This window comes from Esox lucius, chromosome 16 (assembly GCF_011004845.1).
Source record: "Esox lucius isolate fEsoLuc1 chromosome 16, fEsoLuc1.pri, whole genome shotgun sequence".
In the NCBI taxonomy this organism is placed as follows: Eukaryota; Metazoa; Chordata; class Actinopteri; order Esociformes; family Esocidae; genus Esox; species Esox lucius.
This window is the reverse complement of record NC_047584.1, coordinates 13,631,263-13,645,317: the sequence shown is the minus strand read 5'-3', so window position 1 is coordinate 13,645,317 and position 14,055 is coordinate 13,631,263. Positions and strand designations below refer to the sequence as shown.

The 14,055-nt window shown below is 42.0% G+C and overlaps 2 protein-coding genes across 6 annotated transcripts in view; one reads left to right on the top strand and one right to left on the bottom strand.

Moving 5' to 3' along the window:
• rab3gap1 (RAB3 GTPase activating protein subunit 1) overlaps positions 1-143 on the bottom strand; it is a 39,502-nt gene extending 39,359 nt beyond the window's left edge. For 3 of the 4 annotated variants that reach the window (XM_034286875.1, XM_034286876.1, XM_034286877.1), the window contains exon 1: positions 55-143. In XM_034286875.1, the coding sequence (XP_034142766.1) occupies positions 55-75 (21 nt within the window). In that variant the 5' untranslated portion in view covers positions 76-143. The remainder of the gene's footprint in view (positions 1-54) is intronic. The other variant, XM_013137891.3, reaches the window with a different exon arrangement.
• Positions 144-219: 76 nt separating this feature from the next.
• LOC105026257 lies at positions 220-13,900 on the top strand. 2 transcript variants are annotated; one of them, XM_034286880.1, is made up of 10 exons: positions 220-437; positions 5,613-5,812; positions 6,488-6,661; positions 7,049-7,209; positions 7,860-7,969; positions 10,696-10,808; positions 11,605-11,665; positions 12,538-12,625; positions 13,394-13,635; positions 13,776-13,900. In XM_034286880.1, exons 2-10 carry the CDS (start codon positions 5,630-5,632, stop codon positions 13,859-13,861), a joined length of 1,218 nt encoding a protein of 405 aa, XP_034142771.1. In that variant the 5' UTR covers positions 220-437; positions 5,613-5,629; the 3' UTR covers positions 13,862-13,900. The 2 variants fall into 2 exon arrangements, with proteins under 2 accessions (XP_034142771.1, XP_034142770.1); XM_034286879.1 differs by lacking the exon at positions 220-437 and adding an exon at positions 3,375-3,552.
• Positions 13,901-14,055: the final 155 nt, after the last annotated feature.

Sequence of the window (14,055 nt, the reverse complement as noted above, 5' to 3'; positions counted from 1 at the left end):
TTTTTCTTGCAGTGTTTAGCTACTTTATTGACTGTACACAAGTCCAGTACTCACGTCACTGTCAGCCGCCATCATGAACGTCTGTTTATACTTTTTTCTGATAGTTGCATTATGGGCTGCGTCGACCGAATCGCTTCCGCGATAATGACGTCACCACGTTTGATCAAATAACCACGGAGATGGGTGAAAGAAACCATAAGAACAAAAGTAGTAGGAGTATGAACGAGGAAGCCATCCGCGCATAAAGTTGTTGGATTCATAAGTCGGTGGTTCCCAACCAGGGGTACTAGGACCCTTGGGATTCATTGCATTTTCACGTGGGATACTTGAAAAGACCCATGAGACCATATGCTTACTGGTAAAATGCCCGTGAAGGGACACTTCAGGAGTACTCCGGGCTGAGCAAAATTTAAGTGGTGGTATTGAAAGTAAAAAAGGTTTGTAATCACTGTCATTTATATTAAAACACTGCTTTATATTGGTTTACCCTTAGAGTGATGCAGTAGTCTAAGCTGCGGCCCCTGGAGCACATATTTTACTGCAGAGTTTGAATCAAACCCACTAGTTACCTTCATTGGAAACATTTGTTTTCAATTATTTTTATTAATATTTCTGAATTTCTTATGCTCATTACCGTGAAGTGCTAAAGTACATTTAACATTTACATTATAAACAAGCACTGAAAGTAGTAGTGGGCCAAGAGGCAAATCAATCTTACTAGTTGCAAATTCTCTTAGAATAAGAGAGTCTTCATGTTGTCAATAAATAAATATGTATATGTTGTAATATATTTCATACTTAAGATTAAACAATATGATGAAGTAAGATGGAAACATGAAATGGCTTCATGGATGAAGTCACATTTTCAAATGAAATATTACCAGCAGATGGCAGCAAATAGTAACCTTACAGAAGATATCACAAAATATTTTTTACCCCAAAACCAAGATTGGCTCCTACTTTTCTTTTTTGAGCCATTCAGTTGTAGCTTTTTTGTCTTTTTTTTTAATCATTGTCTTGTTCCAAGATCCATGTTCTATTTAGCTTCAGCTTTTTGACAGGTTTGACTCCTTTTTGATAATTCTTAGGTACACTGATGGCAAGTTGACCTGACCCTGAAGTAGCAAAGATGCCCCAAACCGTAATGCCACCACCTCCATATTTTACAGTTGGTATGAGGTCCCCTAACCTTTGACTCATATATCTACAGTGTTCCACTAGTTTTGGTCTTTATCCAGGTGTTGGATGGTAAACATCAGTCATGTCTTGATATTCATTTTCTAGAGCAGAGGCTTTCTTTCTGTCACATCCATTTCCAATGTATGTCACATCAATTTTTAAACTTCAGGATCTACTGGAAGATTGGGCAACTTTAAAGGGAGTGTGTGTTGAGTGTGGTGCCATCTCTCAAACTTCTAAAACACATCTCTTCAAAACAAACAATAAAATCCTAAACTACTCATCTTGGAGAGGTGGCCTACAACCTGGACAGAAGGTCGGAGGTTATCACACAGGTTCTTGGCACCTTAAATATTTGCATCTTTAACCCAATTGAATTGCTTGTGTGTACTCCTGCCATGCACTACTTATCAATGAGCCACATATGTGCATATATCTCATGCCAAGACTGCATAGACACAGAAAGACCAACATATAGTCAGCAGCATCAGTTTCACCCTCCACACTGCCTAATGGTGTTACACCAGAGGCCGGCGCTGACTGTCAAGCTGAGCACACTGGCCTCTTGATAATTCAGATGAATCCAAGATGAGGTGATTTGGGTCTGCATAATAGAGTTCATTACAGCCATGGAAAAACAGTTACCTGGCCAAGTACAGAAAGCAGAGCCTATCCTCAGGAGCATCTTAATGGAGTATTGCCTCGAGATGAGGTTTCGTTCAGAAAACATATTAAAAGCTGTGGCTTAGCTTGCATTTCAGGGAAGCATAGATCGCCTGAAATAGACCAGCAGGACATTGCTAAAGGGAGAGCTACCTGCTCCAGTCAGATGTTAGGAAAGCTGGAAGGCATTCTCTTTTCTAAGTTCCAGCACATAGGCTACGATTGAGTTGCTTCATATCTATATAAACATTTAAATTCAATTGTCATACATGGTTGGTATCAATTATTTTTAGTGCATTGTCAAGGCTATATATTGTATTCATTTGATTCTGTACTGGGCCCTAGCCAGCCCTATCTCCATGTGGAGAAGCTGGCCTCCACTGACCCTTCTTTGAGAACCATATGGAAGGCTACTACTACAATCAGGGGAAAGGCCCACTGAACATATTGTTTAGAGGAAAGATCTACTAATCTACCAGCCTGGAAACACCATAGATGTTGAGGTCTTTCTGGATCAGGAGAGGTTTGTCCTGCCTCTCATAACGTACTGTACTGAAGGTAAGAGCTACATCAGCTGGGACATGGTAGTGTTCTGTAGACTCCTTGATCTTCAAAACACCTTAAATCCACAAGTGATTACTCCTTAGCTTGAAATACTCTTGAATGCTGAGAAATACTACTATTGACCTCAGGACCGGTTCTAGGCATAAGTGACATAAGAGGTTGCTTAGGGGCCCCTGACCATTTGGGAGCCCCCGACTGAAGATAAATAGTAATGAATTTTCCCCTTTGTGAAATGCTCTCAGGTGATTTATTATAAAATACAATGTTCCGCCTATCAGGTCTTCCTCAGGTATTCATTGAAATAATGAATTACCTTGGAATATTACTGGCATTGTGCGATGACATCCTTGATAATGTCCAGGTCCTCCCTGTGACTTTGAAAATGGGATGCAATAGAAACACCTCCAGTACGGAAAATGTATTCCAATAGATTATAGAAAATGCAAATTTTCTGAATAACCAGATTTGAAGAAACTTTGTGGGGAACTCAGTCTTAAAGGTGAATGTGAATGTTTTTGGAAACAAATAACCTGACATAGTCTTGGCTCTCTCCAGATTGAAAGGTAATTTGATGCTATATATTAAATGGTAATTAGATACTGACAGGCAAGTGAATGAAACCCTGTCTATTGAGTGCCATTTATTACTGCCTTTATTTTGAAGACAAAGCAGCACTTATCGCTGCTTCTTGTGAAATACAGGATCAATAAACGTCAGTGTGAGATGTCAATGATGTGGTGTGAGATAATGAACAGTTTTGAGGCCAGTCTCCTCTAGTTCCGAGTACACACAGGGAAAAATAACATTTTACAGATCTTGCACTGCTAATTTTTGAAATACACACAGTGATCCTTGTTTTGTTTGAGAACACTATGCAGACTGGCCTTTAATTCACTCCTGGTCTTCCTGGTAACATCTCCTTGGTAACAGAATGTAAACGCAGAGCTGCTCAGGAGGGGAGGCGAAGAACCCTGCACATGAAACCACAGTTGACATACAAACTGAACAAGCCATTTAAACTAGACACACACATAATGGAAATGCATATAACTATGTTGGTCAAGAGAACACTGGAGTAAATGTGAAGCATGAAAAGTAAAAATAGGATGGAAGAAAATATTTCAGACTCAGAAACAAAGAATAGTGGTGAGTAAAATATACATATTTTTACATTCAGACTTATACAAGTCATACTGATTTTTATGGAATGCTGATGTGGAAAGTAATTCTATATTGTTATTTTTTTTTATTGCAAAATGGCTTTAATGTGGAGTGGTTTTATGTAGCTGTCAATCATTAATCGACTACAACCATGCTGGTCAATGTTCCAGAGACCAATATTTGCAGTATTATTATGCCAGGCAGGCTTGTGGTTTTATTTGATTTCATTGTCTTATTCACACCATGAGTCAAATAACATGTACTGTATACAGTGAGGAGAACAAGTATTTGATACACTGCTATATTGGCTATAATTTTTCAGGTTTTCCCACTTCAGAATCCAGAAAATCACATTGTATGATTTTTAAGTAATTAATTTGCATTTTATTGCATGACATAAGTATTTGATACATCAAAAAACGTAATATTTTGTACAGAAACCTTTGTTTGAAATTGCAATACGTTTCCTGTAGTTCTTGACCAGGTTTGCACACACTGCGTTTTGGCCCACTCCTCCATACAGACCTTCTCCAGATCCTTCAGGTTTCGAGGCTGTCGCTGGGCAATACGGACTTTCAGCTTCTTTACAAAGATTTTCTATTGGGTTCAGGTCTGGAGACTGGCTAAGCCACTCCAGGACCTTGAGATGCTTCTTACGGAGCCACTCCTTAGTTGCCCTGGCTGTGTGTTTCGGGTCGTTGTCATGCTGGAAGACCAAGCCAAGACCCATCTTCAATGCACTTACTGAGGGAAGGAGGTTGTTGGCCAAGATCTCACAATACATGGCCCCATCCATCCTCCCCTCAATACGATGCAGTCGTCCTGTCCCCTTTGCAGAAAAGCATCCCCAAAGAATGATGTTTCCACCTCCATGCTTCACGGTTGGGATGGTGTTCTTGGGGTTGTACTCATCCTTCTTCTTCCTCCAAACACGGCGAGTGAAGTTTTGACCAAAGAGCTCTATTTTTGTCTCATCAGAGCACATGACCTTCTCCCATTCCTCCTCTGGATCATCCAGATGGTCATTGGCAAACTTCAGACGGGCCTGGACATGCACTGGCTCAAGCAGGGGGACCTTGCGTGTGCTGCAGGATTTTAATCCATGACGGCGTAGTGTCTTACTAATGGTTTTCTTTGAGACTGTGGTCCCAGCTCTCTTCAGGTCATTGACCAGGTCCTGCCGTGTAATTCTGGGCTGATCCCTCACCTTCCTCATGATCATTGATGCCCCATGAGGTGAGATCTTGCATGGAGCCCCAGACCGAGGGAGATTGACCGTCATCTTGAACTTCTTCTGTTTTCTAATAATTGCGCCAACAGTTGTTGCCTTCTCACCAAACTGCTTGCCTATTGTCCTGTAGCCCATCCCAGCCTACAATTTCCCAGCCTACAATCCCAGGTCTACAATTTTATCCCTGATGTCCTTACACAGCTCTCTGGTCTTGGCCATTGTGGAGAGGTTGGAGTATGTTTGATTGAATGTGTGGACAGGTGTCTTTTATACAGGTAACGAGTTCAAACAGGTACAGTTAATACAGGTAATGAGTGGAGAACAGAAAGGCTTCTTAAAGAAAAACTAACAGGTCTGTGAGAGAAATAATTCTTACTGGTTGGTAGGTGATCAAATACTTATGCCATGCAATAAAATGCTAATTAATTATTTAAAAATCATACAATGTAATTTTCTGGATTTTTGTTTTAGATTCCATCTCTCACAGTTGAAGTGTACCTATGATAAAAATTACAGACATCTACATGCTTTGTAAGTAGGAAAACCTGCAAAATCGGCAGTGTATCAAATACTTGTTCTCCCCACTGTACAGGCCAAATATATAGACAGCCATGTCCCACACCACACCTGGAGGGACAGATTATATCTTGAAAGAGAACCCACATACCCAATGTTGGCACAGCGAAGACCATAACAGAGACACAGATCTGCCTACTGAGGGAAAACAAACTGAGCGGTATATAGCAAGCTACAAAGCAACATAACTCTCCCTGTTATCTCTGGACTCATCCTTACATTCAATCCAACTTGGCAGGAGGACCCTGTTGGACAATGGAAAGAATGGAGAGGAGTGATACGAGAGGCCTGGGAGCTGGTGTGGAGGTGCTGAGGGAGGAGCTGGAGGAGGGAGGACTGGAACAGGTGGGAGGATGTCCTTGCGAGGAGGTGGATGTTCCCCACAATGAGGAGGGATGTACTTCCCTTATCACTGCCTGCCAGTGGGATTTGACTGAGGTATGCACTGTCAGGTTCAGGAGAGGATTATTTTACCGGATTCAATGGGAGGACTGTTTGGTATATAAGCTAAAGAGACCCATAGATTGAACTGCTAAGATGTATTTAGTATTTGGGCTGTCAGTAAATAAGCCTATAAATATTTTTTGAGTGGATAAACTACAGAAAATATTTGTATTGATCCAGTTTCATGAAAAGCAAGTTGTGGACCAGAAAAAGGGCAGTTGTTGAAATATTTCTTCCCAAATAAACATAAAAAGCATAAATACTAAAATCTCCCACAAGCCATTCTGGCCACACCTGCTTGATACAGTTTTATGTAGCTATACTGAGGCAGTGACTTAGAGCACAGTGCCAGTCTTACCCCCTTGAATTTCATATTTTTTTAATGGAAAAATCATAGAAAATAGCTAAATTCACTGTTGGGATGTGGACAATACGCAGGTGTTGAAAGTTTCACGGTTAGTTGATCTATTGCTCATTAGAACATAAACATTACTGGTCATTTATAATTATTTTCCTCCCAAAAACAAAACACGAGGTCACACGTGGCATGTCACTAGGGGACGTGATCAGTATTCAACCCACCATCATTCTCTGGACAGACTGTCTGTGGGCTTGGTGTTGGCGTGGCAGCTACACGTTTCCAATGTTAATGGCTAATTTCATTATCAGGTTATTCACCTCCTTGTGACTCCATGCAACCACACCAGCCAGACAGCGCTGTGTGCGAGTCCTCCTGTCCTCCAGAAGGTGTTGTTATCAGCTTCATTCAGGCCTCCACCCCACTGGACGCAGCTCCTCCAGGCTGCCTGGCTGGGAGACCTCCACGCCTTGCAGCATCTTCTGGTAAGAGCCTCCCTCCCTCCCTCCCGCCAGCACGTTTAACCTGCTCTACGACAGCTTTCGATGCCACATGCAAGGCCCTTCACAGTGTGTCACTGGAAATGTGATACCCAGATTCAGGTGCTTGTCTAACAATGGGTTTGGCCACTGAGTGTAGCTGAGCACAAAGGACAGTACAGTGAATGCAGCCACAGCGCCAGAGGACGTTCCACACTGTCTGATCATATCCTAGGACATTTCTCATTTCACAATGACCTTGTTCGGCTCTATTGCATTTAGCAATACATCTTTTATCGTGTAGGATATGTGGTATTTTGCTCTTTGAAAACTACAAGTGTATAATCACCAGCACCGGCGCTTGTCTAATGTCTCTGTCCATGACTGTTGCAGGCTCAGACAGACCTGGTAGATGTGAACACCCAGAACAGGAACGGGCTGACCCATCTAATGCTGGCTGTGAGGGACGCTGAACTTTTTGAAGGGCTGGACAACCAGTTGCCATGGGAATACAGACCTGTAGAGGGGGTCGGGGAACTGCTGGCTCTCTCTGAGTAAGGAAATGCTCTGCAATGACAACAATGCCTTTGTCATTACAGCATTCACATTACATTGTTAGAACAGATGGGCATGGAACACAGTTTGGTCTCCAGTAGGCTATCCGTGACAAGGACTGATGGAGTTGTGTGTTCAGAGATGCCTTCCTTAACACCACTGCTGTCCTTTACTGTTACTCACCTGTTCATGGCCCGCATGCTAGTTTGCACATTTTCTCGCCATTCTCTTTCATCCGTTCTCATTAACAGGAGTGATGCTGACCGCAGAATTCTCCTGAAACTCTAGACAGTGTTATGTTCAAGAAGCCACGGAGGGCAATTGTTTCTGAAATACTGGAACTGCAGAGCCGGGTGCCAACCACCCTACCGATCAAACACAGTTAACAGTTGAACATTAACTGAACATTTCAATGAGAGTATTCCTGCTTCACCAAGAACTCCACAACCACATGATTGTAATTGGACCCTTTTGGTGAACAGGACGGTGTTCCAAATATACTGGCCACTGAGCAAATTCCACTTTCCAAACTGAGAACACTTAACAAATACTATTTCACCTTTTCTATGGTTTTTATTGTTATGTAGTAGTACATGCACTGTCTCCCACACTATACTGTGTGTTAATTATTCCCCCTCTATTTTAACAGGGACCTGGGGCCACGTGATGTCAATGGCTATTCTGCTCTTCACTATGCTGCTCAGATCCAGAGCCACATCAAAGACATAATAATGATGGTTGAGTCCCTCAGGCAGCCAGGTATAACATGACTTTACAATGTGACAATGATGTAACCAGTGGCGTAGGGCTGTGTGGAAAAGGGGTACTAAGTACATACAGTTGTGCTCATAAGTTTGCATACCCTGGCAGAAATTCTGGCATTGATTTTGAAAATATGACTAATCATGCAAAAAATAACTTTTATTTAAGGATAGTGATCATATGAAGCCATTCATTATCACATAGTTGTTTGGCTCCTTTTAAATCATGATGATAACAAATCACAAATGGCCCTGATCAAAAGTTTACATACCCTTGAATGTTTGGGCTTGTTACAGACACACAAGGTGACAATAGCAATTAAAAGGTGATTTTCCCAAATCTGTGGTAGCAATTAGTGTCTGTGTATAGTGAATGAGTTTGTTAGCTCTCATGTGGATGCACTGAGCAGGCTAGATACTGAGCCATGGGGAGCAGAAAATAACTGTCAAAAAACCTGCGTAACAAGGCAATGGAACTTTATAAAGATGGAAAAGGATATAAAAAGATATCCACAGCCTAGCAAATTCAGAAGAAATTCAGGCTGCTCTGGAAAAAGACGGTGTGGTTGTTTCAAGGAGCACAAAACGACGATACTTGAACAAAAATTAGCTGCACGGTCGAGTTGCCAGAAAGAAGCCTTTACTGCGCCAATGCCACAAAAAAGCCTGGTTACAATACGCCCGACAATACCTTGACACGGCTAACAGCTTCTGGCACACTGTGATTTGGAGAATCATAAGCGCTGTCATAATCACAATCATAAGCCCTATGTTTGGAGAGGGGTCAACAAGGCCTATAGTGAACAGAATACCATCCCCACTGTGAAGCATGGTGGTGGCTCACTGATGTGTTGGGGGTGTGTGAGCTTTAAAGGCACAGGGAATCTTGTGAAAATTGATGGCAAGATGAATGCAACATGTTATCAGAAATATTGTCGGACAATTTGCATTCTTCTGCACAAAAGCTTCATATGGTGGTGGTGAATTAACATAAATAATTCTCATCCAGAGCAGTAGTAATGTCATTTAAGACCTTCATGGCTGCTGTAACTGTGCTATGCTTTTTCCTGAAGCCAGAAATTAAGCGCAGTTTTATTTTCGGGATCTTTCTAACAGCTACAATAGCACAATTGTCACTCAAATCATTACAAAATACACTTATTGTAGAGTGTTTATAAGGCACATTTGTCAATATTAAATCAATTAGAGTAGATTTTTCTGGACATTTAGGATTTGGGCGAGTCGGTGTGTTTATCAAATGGGCAAAATTAATAGAATTAAAATACATTTTAAAATCATCAGACACCGACTTAAGCCAACACCAGTTAAGATCACAGACAAAAATAATTTCTCCATAGTGAAGTTTAGACATGAGGTGCATGAGAGAAGATAATGCATCCCCAGCTGCAGAGGGTGGGTATGTAACAGCCAACGACAGTTAATTAGAAACTATTTGAAATCTCAATATGCAAGGCCAGAAATTCCAATTGTTTACAAATAGTTGGGGACATTTCAACTATTACCCAGAATTTACACTTCACATAAATTGCTACACCACCACTCCAGCAAGCAACACCGGTGGCCCACTAACTTTTTGCTGCTGAGGCCGCCGAGCATTTCTGCAAAGCGTCCGGCCGCTTTTTTATATAGCGCCCGTCGGCGGCTAGCCGCTTTTAAGCACTAAACCCAGCGGGATGCCTCACGCCCCAATATCAGGTTTTATTTATAATAATGATTTAAAAGAATTTTGGTCATGTTACAAATGACAATGAACTGAATAAAATCTAAACAATTTATTTCAAATAGTGCAAGATGCATATAAAAAAACATGTATTATACAGCAAGCATACAAAATAAATGTGCAAATGAATTGAAATAAAAAATGTACTAAATCAAATAGTGCAAGAAAACGTGTCCAGCAACAGATATCGTAAATTTACAGTATTTGAATGTGAAGGACAAAATAAACATGATACAATACAAAATAAACAAGGGCTAGAATGGCAGTGATATACATAAGTATGACCTTTCTTTCTTCACTCTATCAGTGCGATATACATTGTATAGATTTATACAAATATTATCATCAATTATAGACTTCCCGAGCCAGGTTTCAGAAAATACAATTATATATCAGCATCCGTTGATTTAGCCCAAGTCCTAGCTCCATCAGTTTTGGACAACAGGCTATGTACATTTATATGAAAGATGCCAAGACCAGTTCTAGATTTAAAATCAGAGGGAGTTCGAAGATCTAGCATAACATTATCGGGGCCAGCAAACTTTAGACAAGGTAGAATGTTGGCATGGTTTGATATATTCTATAGGTTCTCGACATTGATTTAGTCTTAAAAAAATACATTGTCTGGAAATACTTTTCTATAGATGATTTGTTACCCGCATTCCAATGACCTCTTAGTCCTCAGGTGATTTACATGTCACCTATCAAACATTTCCTAAAAAAAGAAAAACATGTGGCTAACGTATCCACACTGAGATGCAATACAGTTTTGACTTAATTCATATTGATCAGTGAATGCAGTTTGCACATCACGCACAATCAAATGTTTTCCTGAGCTCTGAGGAATGGTCAAAGCCAGCCATCATGGGCAATGCTGGTAAATTCCTGATAGGCTTAGAGTTTGTGTGTGTGCGTGTTTGTGTGAGAGAGGTCCTTGGTTCATTTTTATAGTCACATCCGTCTTATTCTGCCCTGGTCAACAGTGACCCTGGACATGCGGTTCTTTCACCTTGATGATGAATTGCAAGTGACCTTTCCCAGCCCCTCTACCTCTCTGACCCCTGGCTTCCTCATTCAGTCTGCGGCCAGCATAGAGGTAAGTGAATGTTCCGTCCTTCAGTCATGTAATAAATGTCCACGTCTGTTCAATAGTGGGGAGTAGGAAACATATCTTGGTGGGATTTTGTTCTGCTAACAAAGTACATCTGATGTGAAATATGTAAAGGCAAAACTGTGTATTGGACTAAAATTTCAAACATTACAACAACCGGCGGAAGTCTTGTATGCAAGCGAACCTAGTTTGTGGATCATTGTTCGGGGCACATTCTTGTTTTCCAAAACTTGTCATTTACCATTCCATTCATGAGTTTTGTAGGAATAATATTTGTAACAATTCTCTACATCCATAAAACCAGAAATCAAATCAAGTGTCTTCATCCAATACTGGCTCCTTCCCTAAAACAATAGGGCCTGAATATTACATTATTGTAATTGGCCGGTTGGCAGTGTTCCGAAAGGCTGACTCTTAGCTACTTCATATGTGAGACTGAGGACGGGAACCCAGCTGGCTAATGTCTGACATCTAATAACCCAACCCGCTGATTGAATAGAGGAAGAGCAGATGGTTGACAGAGGCCACACCAGGGGCAAACAGTCACCACAGACCGTGTGCTAATGTGAAGCTACAAAAAGACACTTCACATTTTAGCGCCCCACGTGTCGTTAATCAAAGAAGCAGCTCTAATTTCTTGTAGCCTCCAAGTGAAATGTCAGTTGTACACAACAACCCTCCCGATGGCCTCAATTCAAAATCGTAAGAAAGCTTGTGCAACAACAGCAACATTATGGACCCTTTCCACAATTCATGCTTGTCTGTGTCTCTTTATTTGTAGGATGCACTGGAGTCCTCCAAACGTGTCCCTTTATTACCCCATAATGAAGACAACAGTCAGGGTAAGCCATGTTCCTCCAATCCTTATTGGAAACGTTTACAAACAGTAGGCGGGGTGATCTTGGACAGTGACTCTTGTTTCTCTGGTCTGCGTGCCTTGTAGGCTCAAGTCCACCCAAATAGTAAGAGCCCATCCCTTTTCTCATAGACTGGGGGGTGGACCCATCCCACAAAGGCCAGCCATGCCAGGCCCCAAGCTGATTGGGTCATAGTCCTAAATCACTCCCCTCACGAAGACCATAGAACCCCAGCTGAGCCTACTCCTGTCAGAGAGAAAAAGTGATGAAAAAGTGACACTAAAGTGAGAAAGAGAGGCCAGCAGAGAGAGTTAGACGGATCGAGGTATAGAGCAAGACAGACCGAAAGAGGCAAACTGAGAGACAGGCCGACAGAGAGAGACATGCCAACAGAGAGAGACAGACCGACAGTGAAAGAGACAGTAAGACAACAAGACAAAGAGAAATGTACAGCCCCTCTCGGTCATATGACCTGAGTAGGCTCAGATGAGGTAGACTGGACAAGCTCTGAAACAGGTAACAGATCTATAGTTGTTCTCACTGTAAATGCTTTATGTCATTTCCTCACAAGAGGCTGTGTGTAGTAACGGGGTGTATGTACAATATATTTTTTAATTGGTTATAATTTTTTTTTTATTATGCGGGGATACTGCCTTGTCTGATTTGGTCATCGCAATGTTGGTGAAATTCTACTCAGTTTATAACAAACCGTGTTATTTGATTTGTCACTGGAAACGTTGTTAGACTGAATGCTATAATAGCCATTGGTCTGAGACTGTTGATAAACAGTAGCAGTAGTCTCCCTGCGGCGCGTAGAAAGTACTTACCTCCGGCTGTGTTTTGTGTGTGAGTTGTAGACAAGGGGCTGTCCCTAAGCTTACAGAGCACCATGGATAACCTGAGAGACACGAGACAAGCCTACCAGGAACTGGGGATGGGTGGCAGGTAATCAAACACATATAGAATCCATGTTAATGAGAATGACAACAACACAATAGAAACAACTGGACGAACAACCAGGCAAATTAGACATTTAAAACCTTTTCACGCAAACCAACGCATCCCTGCAACAAACACTATCGCACATGAACAAACACATCTACCTCATGCTGGTCCTTACCACGCCCCCAATCCCTTTTCCACACCTCCCTTTCACTCCCTTTTACATGAACACAGAATAGGGTGTCCAATTACATGGTATGGCAAGACCTGGAGTCAGCTGGTCAAGCGCATGCAATTCTTCCACGACAGAGAACAGAGGAGGACAGAGAAACATGGGGAAAGTCTACTTTTCGCTCTGAAGCAGACCATTGTCAGTTGGGTTCTTACTGCTGAAAGAGGTCCAAAAGGGATCCTGGGAGAATAAACTCCTTTTGAAAAGTTCTCAATTCACGGCATCAGCTTTCTTGGCTTGCGTTAGCCTGCTGTGCCCTCTGTCCAATGTCCTCCCAGAACAGTTACAGTGAACATGAAGGGGAAGGACAGAGTGTTCAATACTAACAATATCAGCTTACAACGCCAGGTGCGAGATCAAATCTACAGAATTAAGCCTTGTTGACAAGCGTAGATCACTGTGTGAGGAACAAAACAATCTGACCATTATTTTTATTAACTTCCGTCGACACAATAAGAATGTGCAAGTACTGCGTTGTGAAAATGATTGACTCATTCTAAGAAATGCTTCTCCAGTCTAATTGGTTTCTTTCTTCTTAGTGGTGGTTCGTCTCTACCCAGCCTGTGGCACAGAGGTAGACACTTGGGCAAACCGGATTCTACAGCGGCTATATTGAAGACCAAAGGGGGCAACCGTTTCCCGCCTGCTCCCCCCAGACTCAGGGGGAGGTGTGAGGTTGCAGCACCTCCCCGAGCCCAGCTGAGCCAGTCGGCCCCGGCAATGACCAAGCCTGTCCTGGACTCAAGCTGTCTGGTCCAGGCACGAGCACACATTCAGAACAGTCAGTGGTACCATAATAATAATATCAAACACTCACCAGCCTTAAAATGGTGTAGGCTTACGAAGAGGAAGTATTCTTTGTTCAGGACATTTACAAATTATTTTATATTGGTAAAGCAGGGCATGTTTTTTGTCTTACAGGACTTCGGTGTGGTGAAACTGAGAAAAGTAGCTATGGTCCAAAGGTAGGTCAATCAATCGTGCTTTATTTGCATCTCAAATGTTAGTACCGTTTTCTTGGTTTGAAAAATCCTCTGTAATCTGATATTTACCCCTGCCATCTTCAAAACCCTCTTTCCAGGGGTCCTTTCCTGCCCTGTGTCCAGGCCCCATCAGGAACCCCAAGCTGTTAGCCCCAATTGAGGGGAGGCATAGCGCTGGAGGAGTTCTGCCTGGGCTGAAGCACCATTCCCCCCTGAAG